General features: G+C 31.8%; 1 protein-coding gene across 1 annotated transcript; it reads right to left on the reverse strand.

Annotated features, from left to right (window-relative positions):
• Positions 1-11,146: 11,146 nt before the first annotated feature.
• LOC149571559 (LEAF RUST 10 DISEASE-RESISTANCE LOCUS RECEPTOR-LIKE PROTEIN KINASE-like 1.4) lies at positions 11,147-13,573 on the reverse strand. The gene is made up of 3 exons (XM_089813076.1): positions 12,863-13,573; positions 12,678-12,709; positions 11,147-12,592 (listed from the first exon to the last, which is right to left on the reverse strand). The coding sequence occupies exons 1-3, from the start codon at positions 13,525-13,527 to the stop codon at positions 11,382-11,384; spliced, it is 1,908 nt and encodes a 635-aa protein (XP_089669202.1). The 5' UTR covers positions 13,528-13,573; the 3' UTR covers positions 11,147-11,381.
• Between the last annotated feature and the right edge of the window lie 1,246 nt (positions 13,574-14,819).

Below are 14,819 nucleotides of genomic sequence, written 5' to 3' on the forward strand. Positions count from 1 at the left end.
TAATATGCCTTTACATATTAATATAAGTGAAATAATTTAAAAATAAAAAACTAGAACGTTTAAATCGAATTTCCCTCCAAAATTTAAAATTTTTTGGAATTTGACTACCAAGCCATATTGGATATCCGATCAGGCTTGGTATTTACCAAGCCTGCCCAATCAACCCCAAAGACGTGTTTATAGAGAGTTTTAGTAATACTCAGACTTCGGGTAGCCGTCTGACAATGTTATTTTGATCGAAATTGAATGAAACGAAATGAGTTTTTTAATATCGCTCTCCAGATTCCATCGATATAATTTTTGTCAAATTTTGAGTTCGATAAGTATTTATTAGTTAATTATCAATGAAGATTATTGTAAAGTGCTGATTGAAATACTGAATGAAAAATAGCTATAACTTTCAAACGGTATAACATTTTTTAAATCTAAAAGTTGTGTCGCATTCTATACTTCACCTAGTATAAGGAAAAAAAAAAAATTTGATCAAATTTTCTATTAGTTAGGGTGGTCAGACACGAGAATTTTTTTAATCCAAAAAAGTTTTGGTAAAAAATTCATATTTAATTATTTAATTGGAATAAAAATATCGAAAAATATGCGTCACATCCAGGCATGAGTCTAGTTTTCATATCTATAATTATATTAAAAAAATATTATGATTTGATTTTGATTAAGGTGGTCAGACATACACCTACTTTTTATTTTCGCCCTGAAATTTTCTTAGTACTACATTAAAATTCAAAGTTTTGACCAATCAATTATTTTTTTCTCCTGATAAGGCCTAATAGTTTAGAAACTACATTCAATTTTCTACAAATTATTTTCTTACAACTTTTTGATATAAAGTCCATAACCACTTCAAAATTATGTGTCAAGTTGACATAAACCTAATTTGTTAATTTTTCACTGCCACTTAAGGCCATAGTTTGGTACACCATGATCCTGCACATATCCATACACACACACACACACACACACACACACACACACACACACACACATACACACCCATTCTCATTTGTAGTGTTATTTATATCCCTTCTATGTTTTGTTCTTCCTATCTCCTTCTTTGGTGTGTTTCGGTAGATTCATATTAATATATGCTATCCTATCTTTAGAATTGGTTTTAATCTATTCTTACTTCAATTGTTTTTCATCATGAAATGGGATGGTTTTTTTAGTCATCCTTGTGTTCTCTACTGGCTTTAGCCTTTATCCTGTGACATTATCAATATTTAGTGGCTAGGGTCAATTCATGCTAAGTTTTAGTGGATGACATCATTTGATAGCATCACATTGGTATGTTTCTAGCAGCTTCTTTCCCCTTTTACCTGGGTGTCAGATGCTACCATTTTCATTTGCTGATTTCTTTCCCTGAATATGGATTCGAATATCTGTGTGTATTATGCATCCGGAAATCAAACAATGGCATTTTTTGGAAATGTATAACTAGAGAGATGGAACAAAATTCTCAACCCAGTTGATGACATGACTCAGATTGCGATTAATAGATTTATCGAGGAAGGGGTCTTTGACTACCAATTTTCTTGGAGGACTAATAGTCACATTATAGGGTCTTTCATTGGATTCTTGGCTAGAGAAAAGGTTGAGGTAGGGGCCATTATCATACTTTGCTATGACTTATTTGTTCTGACATGGAGGAAGGGTTTGGAACAACTAGAACATAGCATAGATGATAAATTATGAATCCCTCTACCAGAAAAGTATATGACGCTACCTTTGGGGTCCGCTGATTTAGAAACTGCATATCGACATCTATCATTGGTAATTTGTGAGAGCCTTTTTTTTTATCATGAGTGACCTAAAATGGAGGCAAGCATTCAATTTCTACTTCGTTGGAGAGGGATTATCAATAGAGGCTATCTTTGTTTGTTCTTTTATGACTTAATATATTATTTAGAATAGTTTTAGTGGTTTAAAATATCTTGATAAGTTTTGAAGGGCATTTTATGTATTCTTAATATGGTGTTATGTAATGATATTTTAGATGGATTTTAATATAAACTTTGAATTATATGGTGTCATAGCCTAAGGCAATATTGTTGCCCAAATATAAAAAATTTCTCAATTCCTATTTTATCAATGCTATAGTTATTCTCAGAATATGCCTTGTTTTAACCATTAAAATGGTCATTTCCTCTCTAAGTTTTTGAGAAAGTATGCCCTTCAATGTCTTTGGCTCATTCCTAGCTTCACCCAGCACTTTGAATTTTCAAAATTTAGCTTATGAGCCCAAAGTTATCAAAGGTTAATGGAGAGACCTAAAAATATGTATTTTCAATTTTATCATTAACCATTAACCTCTCAAAAGGTTAATAATAAGTTTCAAATTACATATTTTGGAAGAGGTTAATTAACCTCTCCAAAATTACATATTCTCTCTCACCATTAACCTCTCAAAAGGTTAATGATAAGTTTCAAATTACTTATTTTGGAAGAGGTTAATTAACCTCTCCAAAATTATGTATTCTAATCTCTTAAAGATAGGTTAATGCTTGAGTCCCAAATACACATTTTTGAGACAGTTATTAAACTTTTGAATTTTTGATGAAGGATTGGATATATGAATGGCTTGAAATCAATGATCATAAGAATTCATATTTCTAGTAGCACATTTGCTAAGATGTGGAGAGAGTTATAGGTGGTCTGAAACAACAAGAATACCAACGCCCATGGACTATATGACAGAGTGCCTCTTGACATCATGTGGGACTCTGAGTTCATTGTGTAATTATAGGGGAATGGTGTGGAATCACAGACAAGCATGTGAACCATTTGATTGAATGTTGGGCAGCTGGTTATTGAAGGAAGCAAAACACATCCAGAGAGAGAGGAAGCTGGTAATGATAAGAGGAAAGAAGAAAGTACGTTGCTAGAGCCATATTATGGACTAACATTTTTTCTTGGAGATTGCTTGAGTTTTTGAAGAGAAGAAAGTCAGTTAGAACGTGGGTATAAACATAATAAAGGAACCCAATAAGATGTAAGATAGTTCAAGTTTTGTAGAGATGTGAAACTTTATGGATCAAAACATGACAAGTGTTTGACCAAATGTGTTGAAAAAAATTCTATTACCTCACTACCAGGATTATAGTATGTGATAAAGGTTTTAAGTTTTGAATTAAAAAAATGTCATCATCCAAAAATGTGAGCCATACTTATATTTCTAGCTACAGCTATGCCTTCTCCTTCTAACCTACGAAGGTCATTTCAATTACTCAATGGGTGTTAGTTGTGAGTTGGAGATGATTTACATTATGTTCGAGTGCAGTGTTTGGGTCAATTCGTTGTTATGTTGTGTGTTATTGCAAGATTCCTTGTTGTTGTTCTTCTTGCTATTATCGATCCTTTCCAAGGACTAGAAATATTAAACTTGTCGTTCAGAAGATTGGAATTTATGATATTGTATTTGTCATTGTGGCTATTGTGATCTCTGTCTTCTCCTACTAATGTGAGCCATACTTATAAGATGTTTAACAAATTGCTACACCTGTAGATGATATTGCCTCACTAATAGAGACATGTGGGTTGTCTATCTTCTCAGCATAGTGTCACTGAATGGTCTTCCTTGGAAATTGATAATCCACGTATAGAATGGAGTGTTGCATACACCATTCAAAGCCTAGAGAAATGATAGGCTAGACATGACAAAATAATCACAAGGCAATAATATCATAGCATTCAACAATAAAGATAATGGATACACCAAGATGATATTAGAAGATTCACACAGAAATATTCAATTCATTACAATTTTCTTCCTGAGTAAATGATCGTCTACAATATCCTTGTGAATGCCTAATATGAGCTCCAAAACATGGTGATCTTCAATCAAATGCATAGTGGCAAGCTGCATACATGTAAAATCTGAAATCATAGAGAATGTGATCAAACTATTTGATCAAATGATAGTCAAGGATTGATCAAGATATTATAGAATAATGTTGACAGATATATTTGATAGAATGTCTAGTTTATCACTTGGAAGCTGGAAATAAAGAGGTAGTTCAGGGTTGAAGAAATTTGGTGTAATTGAGAAAAAGATCAATAATCGAACAACGAAATACAAATATCAAATGCTGAAACTATGATGAAGCTTAGTTTGGTCGTAGTCACTCTAGAAGATTTCAACATTTCAACCTATCGACAAGAGTTAGAAGAGATCCAAGATAAATACTTCACAACCAAACTCGGGATGGAGAATGTGTTCATTCTGAATTATGATTCAATGATGATTATCCTTGATGCTTACAGGGATTCTTAGGATAAGTCAATTCTGTCCAAATAGATAGAGTTAATAGCAAGAAGACCAGTGATTGGATATGTATACATCCTTAGAAATTCTAGCTAAAGATTTGTTTTTGAATGTTTTCCTTGTATAGGTTAATTAACCTCTCCAAAATTATGTATTTTGGAGGTGGTTATTAACCATGAAGAGGTAGTTATTAACCTCTATGTCTATATAAGGACTCTTTTGGGCTTTGTAAAGGGACTTTTAGACTTTAGAAAAAGGGAGCAAAATGCTAAAATTTTGATTAGAAGATGATATTTGGAAAGTATGTACAAATTTTGTCTTTGTAATAAGAAATTCCTCTTAGGTTCTTGGTGCAAGAAAATAAAGGAATGTACAATTTGAGTTCTCTTCTTTCGAATCTAAATGGTTAGAAATGTTGATTCTCTTTGCAGTAAGCATTCTCACAGTATTGTGTAGATGTTTATGAATCTTTGGATCAGCATTTTTCTAGTAATAGTTCTTAAGCATAGGTTTTGATTGCTATTATTAGAAGTTTTATGTTAATTCAAGAAAATTATGAAGTCATGCAATGCATTCATCATCATGAACTTTCTCATCTTTGAAAGTTTGATTTCATATTTATTTAAAAAACTTCAAAATTATATCATACAAGGGAGTTGCCCCTCTAAACATAGAGGACGGCCGCATACCAAGGGCCTATCCAACTGTTGTGAACGGTTTTCCACACACACTCCATTGGGCCAATTTTATAGTGACAAATCCGTTTACCAACAAGTATGCAATTTTTTATGATTAACCATTTTGATTGACAAGTTGGTTAGACAAGAAAGCTTGTTTCTGGCATCTACACAAGAATGTAAAGTGTATAATAGAATTTTGTTAAGAAAGTCTATAACATTTCAAAGAGCTCATGATCCAAGTTTTGTATTTAACTTGATTTTTATAAGACATGGGACATAATTTATTGGTGGTGGGTATGTCCCTTTTATGTTGTAATAATATAGGACCATGGTCTCAGGCTAGACTGGAGGTTTTTTTTCCCCATTCTTTCCTACTAGTGCCCGTTTGAATGGTGGAATGCTATTGTATATGTATATTTATTTTAATAATAATCAATTCTCATGGCCATTGGCCATTTACTAATCAAAATTTTTTTTGAAAATGTAAAATATAAAATTGCACATATTAATATAAAATACTAAAATAAAATAAATCTTTACTGAAGAATATTAATATTTAAATTTTATAAAAATAGTCAATATGCCATGTCATTGATATAATTATTATTTAATCTTCACATTTAAAATAATTTTAACGATGAATCAAATGTTCCATGGTAAATGAAGATTTCTAGCAAAGAGAACATAAATTATAATTAATGCATTAAAAGTGGAGTGTAAAAACCATCTTATTTTTTTGTGAAGAAAACCAATTTTACTTCTTATAATTATTGCTCTAAGCTAATGAGAAAAGACATAAATTATTATTTTTAAATCATTTTTAAATATTTTTTATTTTTAACCTTTTCTATTTTAATAAGGACTAGTAGATAGGGGAGTTACTATTTCTGGGAACTTGCTATTTTTAGTAAGTTTTTCATATGAGCTCAGAATGTCCTAATTTTAGAGGTGGGTTGGTATTCATCTTGGATATATCAACCTACCAGTTGAGGCTCAGTGTCATATCATGTGTATACATAGATTTAGTGCTAATTTTTGGTTTACAATTTTGGTACATATAAACTTTAGGCTCACTATTGGAGGCCTTAGAGTTCCTAGATGATGTCTGAAACTCGATAGATGGGTACTCTTACAAATCCAAACTTGTAGATCAAGAGCTGGGGTTTTCGAAAAGTGTTATAATAGCCAATGTAGGAACGCTTTGAGAGTTATGGTTTTCTGAAGATGGGTTGACCAAAATGTGCAAAATAAATGTCAAAAATGTATTTGGCCAACTTTATATGTATTAAATTAGGGTCTATCAGCCCTAGGTATTAAGTTTGAATGTCTAGAACCTTTCCAAGCAGCATAAAATTGCCTATTTAAGAAATGCCCGAACATTGTTTAGGACAACTTTCGGTGATAGTTCACAATTTGTCTTGTAGATTACTATAATGAAGGCACCCATGCGGGTTAGCATATTGTAATTATGAATTTTGTAATTCCACATTTGGGGCGATAATAAGAAGCCCCTATTTTGTTCTTGCAATTACTATTGTTTCTTTATTTTTGTTACGTATTTATGGTATTAAGGGGAGTACCCTTTATCAAGATGTTTCTTATATTGTACTTGAACTCCATTTTATTTTATGATGGCCATCCTTTTTTCCCTAATAGTACTTATGTTAAAGGTGTAGCTTGTAGAAGGAAATAGAACTTATGGGTCAAAAACTTAACATTCACAAGGCACGAGCCTACAACACAATCCTAAATTGCAAGCCTCTCAATTGGGAGGTCTTAGGTTTGAGTCTATTCAAGCTTAACACATAATAATAAAATAATCTCAAAATATAACAATAAAAATAATAATAATAGTTAATCTAGAATTAAACCCATTAACTATCGAAAGAAAATTTAAAAATCTTGAGATTCATAATTTTTTAAGACTATATTTTATTTTGTACATAAAAGAATTATGCCCTTGTGTTATAACCTTCTTTGGAAACAATCAACCCTTATGATTGTATGTGCCTTAGAAATCTAACTAAAAGGATTGGAATAGCATATTAATATCCAAAGACATGTTTTCTATAAGATATATAAAAATATCATGTAATTTTATCTATATTATAAATATTTATGGTTTGATCTTTGAATTATTTTTATTAATGTCCTAGTTTAAAAAAAATGTATAATATTTTTTTGGTGTCAGTTTTTTAAAGAATAGACTATTCAATAATTAACTAATGAGATAAATATACTATTCACTAAAAACAATTTAAAATAAATAAAAAGAGGAGGATACAGATTATTCCATGAGGGTGACATATGTTGTGCATTGGATAAATAGTATTTGGATCATATTCTATCTAAATATGTAAACATTAACAAATTTACATCTATAGTAGTCAAAGTGATCGCTAAGTCATTTGAGAGGTCTTGAAACTTTGAATTTGTAGAACAAGTAGACAAATATTGGCTATAAAGTCTTTTTTCTCTAAATATGTAGACAGTAACAAATTTAAATCTGAAAATAGGTGTTTTTTTTTTAAAAAAAAATTTTAACTTTTAGATTGTGCTGAGTTCAAATCTCATCAATAATTTTTTTATCGTAAACATAATATTAATACTATTTCTAACAAAGGAATGAAATATAAGCCATAATAGATTTGAGACTTTGAGGAGGATTGTTTGGCATTTGGTCTCTATTCTTATTTCCTCCCCTGCTATGTTTCACCTTTTGGCTTCTCCCCTATTTTTGTCTGTATTTGGCTCTTCCCTCTACACATTTTTCTCCTTTAGTCATTTCTCTTGGTCTTTTTTATTAGACTGTGTCAATTTTGTGACCCTTCCTCCATTGGCTTCTCCTGCTCCTTGATCGAGTGCTTTTGTCCTGGTTTTTTCATAAGGGGTTTTAGGTTTCCTTAGTTTTGAAGGCCCCTTTTTTCTCCCCTCTTTATTTTTCTTTTGCTTTTAGGCTTCCCTTAACTCTTTTATCATGTTCTTCCCTTTATCTCTATCTTTTGTTTTATTTGAGCTTGATCTATGCTTTAGTTTTTTGTCTGCCTTCATTTTTTCCTTCATATTTTAGTTTAGCCTTAGTAAACTAGATCAAAGGATCTCATAGTTGATATCTCTAACTGTATATCTGTGTAACTATTCTTTGTGGTTAGATAAAACTAAAAGCCAACATATCTAAAATTAGAAACTTTAAATTTCATAAACTAGTTGTAGGTGGAAATAATCTCTAAAGAAATAAACTAAATGTCAATCCATCTAAACTAGTATGTTGATAAGCACGTTAATTTTCTTTCTTTGTATTTTGATATATCATGATAAGAGATCTACTAACAAGGATCTTGGCTAAAATAAGTCATTTTTTTGCAACCATTATGAAAGGATGGAACATGTCAAAAGCATTATAATATACTCAAATATATTTGTCAAGGAAGGTATGCCTTCCTAAGTCTTTCTAGAAAGGGGAAATAAATTTTGTAAGGAAGAGAATTCCCTTTCAAGTCTTTTGATTAGAATCAAATACAAATATATCATATCGCATATAGGAAATTATAGATGTCTTGGGCAAGACTATAGTTTTTCTTCCCCGTTCTTTTTCCCCCTGCACCTTGAATGGAGAAAAAAAATATAAAATAAAAATATTTTGTAAAAAATTTCTAATATATATAATATAAAAGGCAATATCTCTTTTACCGATCGAAAATAAAATACTATTAATACTATTTTAGAATGTAGGAAAGATATCAATTATAGGAGCAATGTAAAGTAAATTCAATAGCCTATATCATATAAGTTAAAACATATTTGAGATTATTTTTTCTACTATTCGCATGTTTTCAATTTGATTGGTGTATTAATATTTAATTATCAAAATTTGGAATATATTCTATGATTCGTCATCAGATTTAATAGTTAAAATTATATGTCATGATTGATCATCATAACTACTATTATCCATCTATGAAATATGAATAAAAGATCAAATATATTGATAAAATATATATTTACATAACATTTAAAAAATCTTCTATCATTAACCTTTTCAACTAGAAAACATAGTAACACTACTGCATAATATATGGAAGGAGTAGCAAATGATCTTTTAAAACAAGAGACGCAAGCATCATAGTTCTTGCAATTTGCATTTTTAGTTTAGATGCAATAGAAATAGAATTGAAGATGGTGGGGGATAAGAAAAGGGCAAGGAATAAATAGAACAAGTTTGGAATTAATGTTTGGTGGGAAATAAGTAGAATGAGTTTGAAAAGTAGTTTTAGCCACTTTTGCAAATGATTCACCGAATGAAAGTATTTGTAATCAACTGTCATTTATTTAAGTGATGGTAAAGAAGCTTAAAAAATGCAATAAGTGTAATACAATTGGAAGCTTAACATACCAATTCCTAAATGTAAGTTAATGTTTTTTCTTCATTATGATATGTGAGAAGTAGATAAATGCTTCCAATGTCTACATTTAAAATTTTACAATTGTTATAAATAACTACACCACAACTAAATGAATTCACTCTATTTTCTAGCAATGTTCCCATTCAAGACATAATAAATGACAACTTCCAAATGATTTTTTGATGTTCAAAAACTACAAACTATCCAGAATTCAATATACATTACAACACTGCATGTCTACAATGTATGTAATCAAGATCTCAATTCAAATATTTCGTTAATGACATTGATAATTGCATGGCATGGTCTAAGCTGAATCTTGATGTGAGTGACTTGCTATTGTCTGAATAGTGTAAAACTAGCTTACTTGCATCAGAGAAGATGGTGTTGTGGTATATGGGCACTAAATTCACCTTATATTAGTAGAAAAAAAAATTAAAAATAAGCTAAAAAAATAATGCAAGAATAGAGAAAAATGTATGATTCACATAATTCATGAACCATTATAGGTGAGTTAAAAGTCAGCTTCAACATTCTTATCTACAAAAAAGATTTTGTATGAATATAATGTCACATTAATTAGATTAATCATTGATAATGAACACATAGAATGTCAAAATAAAAAATTGTAAGTCTTGTCTATTTGTACACCCTTACAATATCAACTATAAAAAGGAAAGATTATAGAAAGTTAATAAATATATTATGAAATGATTTATTGTTAATTATAAAAAACAAATAGATTATTGATTTAGAAGTTGCTTCTAGATACTTTATAGAGTATAAAAATAAGGATGAAGGTAGAGTGAGGGAAGAAAGAAAGTTAAAAAATTATATTAAATTCAATATTTAAGTAGAGTTCATCCAAATTAATAAATATAAAAGACAATAGGCAATTGGAAGAACTCTTTATATAATCATTCTATATTTATAACAAAATATTTGAGTTGGTGAAGTTGAAAGGCTCACAAAGAGTCCACCAAGGATCAAGTCTTGCTGAGTGCAAGGCCCTCGACATCTAATTGCACCTCTATCAAAAAAAATTATAAATACAATTTCAAATTTAGAAATTGCTAAATTTTAATTGTAGTTTCTTTGATTGTTCAAATGTAAAAGCTTAAATCTTAAAGTTTTTATAATCTTTGTAAATAAAATTTAATAAATAATTAATTATAAATAAAATAAATCTAATACATTTATTTGAAATTATTGTTTTCAAATATTTATATAAATATTCAAGGTCATATTCGATAATTCAAAATGTAAAATACAAAATTGAACATATTAATATAAAATACTAAAAATAAAATAAAACTATATTGAAGAATATTAAGATTTAAATTTTATGAAAAAGGTCAATATGTCATGTCATTGATATAATTATTATTAATCTTCATGTTTAAAATAATTTCAAAATGAATTAAATGTTCCATGGTAAATGAAGATTTCTAGCAAAGAGGACATCACTTATAATTAATGCATTAAAAGTGGAGCGTAAAAAATATCTTAATTTTTTGTGTAGAAAAATAATTGTATTCCTTACTATTAGTGCTCTACGCAGATGCGAAAAGACATCAATTATTTTATTTAAATCATTTAAATAGATGAAAAAAAAAAAATCTTCACTATGATAAATTACTATTAGATGCAATAGTATCCTCCCATAACAGATATTAATAATTCAAAAACTACAACTATGGTCGGTGACGATTTTATAGATCACTTGTACCACACCCGCTACAATATGTTTGTCCCTTAAATCTAGCAGAGCGTTAAGTACGGATACATACCAAACATATATTATAATTCGTTAATTTCGTTATATGCTCACAAAAGCAAACATACACGGGATATAATACAAAGTATTCCAAACCTAATCTGTACATCCCTAAAACCTGCTTTGTTGTAACTACGGGTCGGTATGCTCATGGCAGAAATCCCTACTGTTATAATTACATAAAATATATGCAGAAGAAAACATTAACAAATAAATTAAAACAATCTCTGAAGTATGCACACGAATTACGCACTGTTGTTGGGAGTGGTTTTAGTGCTGGGCCACTTATCCTGAACAGAAGTGGGAGAAGGAGGGCCCAAACCACTAAAACCTTTCTTTCCTCCATCGCTGCCGAAAGAGGAGCGAAATTCTGCGCTTTTAACATGCACCCAATTATGCTCTATTTGATCAAGCTGAGCAACAACTTCCTTCATGTCTGGTCTATCATCCTTGCTTGACTGGAGGCATCTGAACGCCAATTCTGCAACTGCTGTGATAGACGATTTTACCTCATTATCCAAATCAAACCCTAAATTGGAATCCACAAGCTCCTGAAAAGCACCTTCTCTGATCTTTGTCAAAGCCATATTAGCCAGGGAAATTTCCTTCCTCGACCTATTTACATCTACAGCCAACTTGGAGGAGATCAATTCCACTAAAACCACACCAAAGCTGTAAACATCGGATCTTTCTGTGAGTTGAAAGCATTCATAGTACTCTGGATCAAGGTACCCCGGAGTGCCCTGCGGAGCAGTAGAGACGTGTGTTACATTCGGAGGCATGAACCTAGAAAGCCCAAAATCCGCAACTTTAACCATGAAATGCTCATCTACAAGAATATTTGTGGTCTTCACATCTCTGTGTAGAACAGGGGGCTCTTGGTTGTGAAGAAATGCCAAAGCATGAGCTGTTTCCACACTGATTTTTAAGCGTGTCTTCCAATTTAATCCTTCCCCTTTCTTTTCTCCGTGGAGATGATCTGCCACGGTACCGTTCTTCACATATTCATAGACAAGAAGTAGATCTCTGCCCTCTGGAGAAGTGCAGCCATAGAGACGTACAAGATTTGGATGGTGCAGAGATGAGAGAATTTGGACCTCATTGAGAAACTGGTCATGCCTTCTTGAGTTGTCCTGATACATTCTTTTTACGGCCACTGCTCGCCCATCAGGAAGTTTCCCAAGGTACACGGATCCAAACCCACCGTCCCCAAGAATTTTTTCTTCAGAGAAGTTGTCTGTTGCATATTGTAGGATTTCATAGGAGAAAATGGTCAAATTCCCTATTTTCTGCTGTACCCCTGCTTCTATATCCCTGCTTTCGCTATATTTATCCTCTTTTGCAATTAGAGTTGGGCTAGGAGAATTGTCTGAAATGCCCGTCCTCTTCTGTTTTGGAATTCTACATATCAGGAATCCTCCTATCAACAGCAAAGCCAATCCTCCACTGACACCGCCTGCAGCAGTTAAAAAGATGTTAATGCATGGAAAGAAGAAGAAATCAGCAAAATTTTACTCTCATACAACCGAGAAATATCCCACCTATTATTGGAGCCAAGCTTGAGCTCTTTGAGCTCTTTGAGCTCTTCTTCTTGCCTGCAAAAGAGGCAAAATGCTAATCAGCTATAAAAATAAGGATGGTTCTACCAAAACTGTATAGTACCAAAATTTTCCCTTTTGTCTATTTAAATTTGAGAGCTAACAAACTTAATTTGAGAGTTTCGAACCTAGTACCTGTTGAACATTGATCTGGAAAGGATTCATTCCCGCAAACGCAAAGGAAGTTCTCTGGATTGGAAATATCATACCCACAAAAACCACCGCTTGAGTGACAACTGCTACACTTCTGAAACAACGGGTTTTCTGTAATATCCCAATGTGCTAATCCCCCATTAACAATCACCTGCTGCAAGGTACATGGTAGACTTAAAGATACGCCATCAAGTACACATGACAGTTGAGGACACAAACGGACGGTCAGAGGAAAACTTAGTTGTCGGATACTGTCAAAGACGCTTGAATCACTCTTTAGATCAAAAAGGGTATCCGAAAATGAGCATTCTTTAAAATACTTATCCTGAACTATTATTGAGGTTGTATTGTCATAGAAGATATTTATGAGTGTGTAATTCTGGCTATCAATCTCGATAACCGGACGGACATCATTTACACAATCGATCTGAAATTGTGGCAGACCACATCCACTCTGCCGCAGACCGAAAGGATAGTGGATCTCTGTGACGCCACATTTTGTATTGGTGTTACAAGATAGCGAACAAGGGAGTAAAAGGGTATAGATCAGAATGAAGGTATAGAGGAGATTAAAACCAGACACAGGGGGATGGAGAAGTTGTATTGAAGTAAAATGGGCAAGAATTGCAGCCATCGCCATTGCTCTTGGTAGTATATTGCAACTATTGCAATTGTATAGCTAACTACATTGAAAAGAAGTTAACATTTGCGAGAGGGCTTTGCTGTTGATCTTCTTGTTCCCGTACATCACTGTTGAGAAGCTTCATTATCTATTTCTCGACTTTTATCTCCCGATGAGACAAAACGAGCTCCAAGATGCTTTTAAGTCAAAGCTGACCGAAGAGGTTCATTTCACACTTTAATAGACATGCTATCGGCGAGTTCTACTTGACAGTGACATGAACAGGTGGAATGAAATGAACGGTAAAATATATAAAGATCTTCAAATTTTATAATAGTTTTAAATAAATTTAAAAAGCTCTTTTTAAATATGGATAATTAATATTTTAAAATGTGTTAAATAAGATTTTAATTGTAAGATTGAAATAAATAGAATATTACAAACTATCTCTTTAAAGGTTTTAAAGTCAAAATTTTAGTATATACATTACAAGTGGATCAATCTTCAATATTTTATTTAAATCTTATTAGTCCCTATCTATATGGGAACTAATGTTTTGATTAAGTGAAGATAGGTTTTAAAGAACCCGAAACCTATTACAAAGAAACCAAAAGTCTAGAGAAAAAAGCATAAAGCTATCATCTAAGTCTAAAAATGTAGTTCACTAAAAAATAGGCCTCCAAAAATAGCATAGAAAAATAGGGAAATAGGAGGCCAACCAGAAATAGAGTTGAAAAGGTAGCAAAGGAACAACAAAAAATTAGCACCCGAACATCTACATAGTCTTCAACATGTCAGCAGCCTGGTTTGCAAAAATGTGCATATTCTCTATAGTGGCCTTCACCTCTTCCATCTTGTTCTTCTCCTCATTCTTCTTAGAGTGAGCCCGAGTGTGTTTACTAGGTCCCTGGTTCCCAACAACGGTAGGGGAATCTTGTCCTTTATCTTGCTCATGTTTACTAAGGAGACTACTCACATTATCTGCCATAGTCTTTAAAGCATTACTATTATTATCAATCATTTTCTTTATCATATTTTCCATATTATTTGCCTTGGCCTCCAAGCTTATCTCCTTCTTCATATTATCACTATTAGCCTTCTCCAACACCCTATTTTTGGCTTCAATCTGTGGAATCTTTTTCATAAGTTCTTTAACCTCTTCAACATTTCTAATAACCTTTGAAAGCCTGTCAATATGTTGACCTAAAGTGTGCTCCCCTCTGGCCAGTTTCCTAACCTGCTCCACTTCCTTAGCAATAAACTACATTTATTGTTTCAAATTTTCAACATCCTACAGAATGGTCCCAAGG

Source organism: Cupressus sempervirens, chromosome 2 (assembly GCF_028749045.1).
Source record: "Cupressus sempervirens isolate cs-2001-9-10 chromosome 2, ASM2874904v1, whole genome shotgun sequence".
NCBI lineage: Eukaryota > Viridiplantae > Streptophyta > Pinopsida > Cupressales > Cupressaceae > Cupressus > Cupressus sempervirens.

Excerpts from the sequence above, each read along its gene's own strand:
- LOC149571559 (XM_089813076.1), bottom strand. The coding sequence starts at position 13,527 with ATGGCGATGGCTGCAATTCTTGCCCATTTTACTTCAATACAACTTCTC. Across the intron at positions 12,710-12,862 it reads CAATGTTCAACAGGTACTAG|CTCAAAGAGCTCAAGCTTGG; the intron begins GTTCGAAACTCT and ends GAGCTCAAAGAG. Across the intron at positions 12,593-12,677 it reads AAGCTTGGCTCCAATAATAG|GCGGTGTCAGTGGAGGATTG; the intron begins GTGGGATATTTC and ends TAACTGCTGCAG.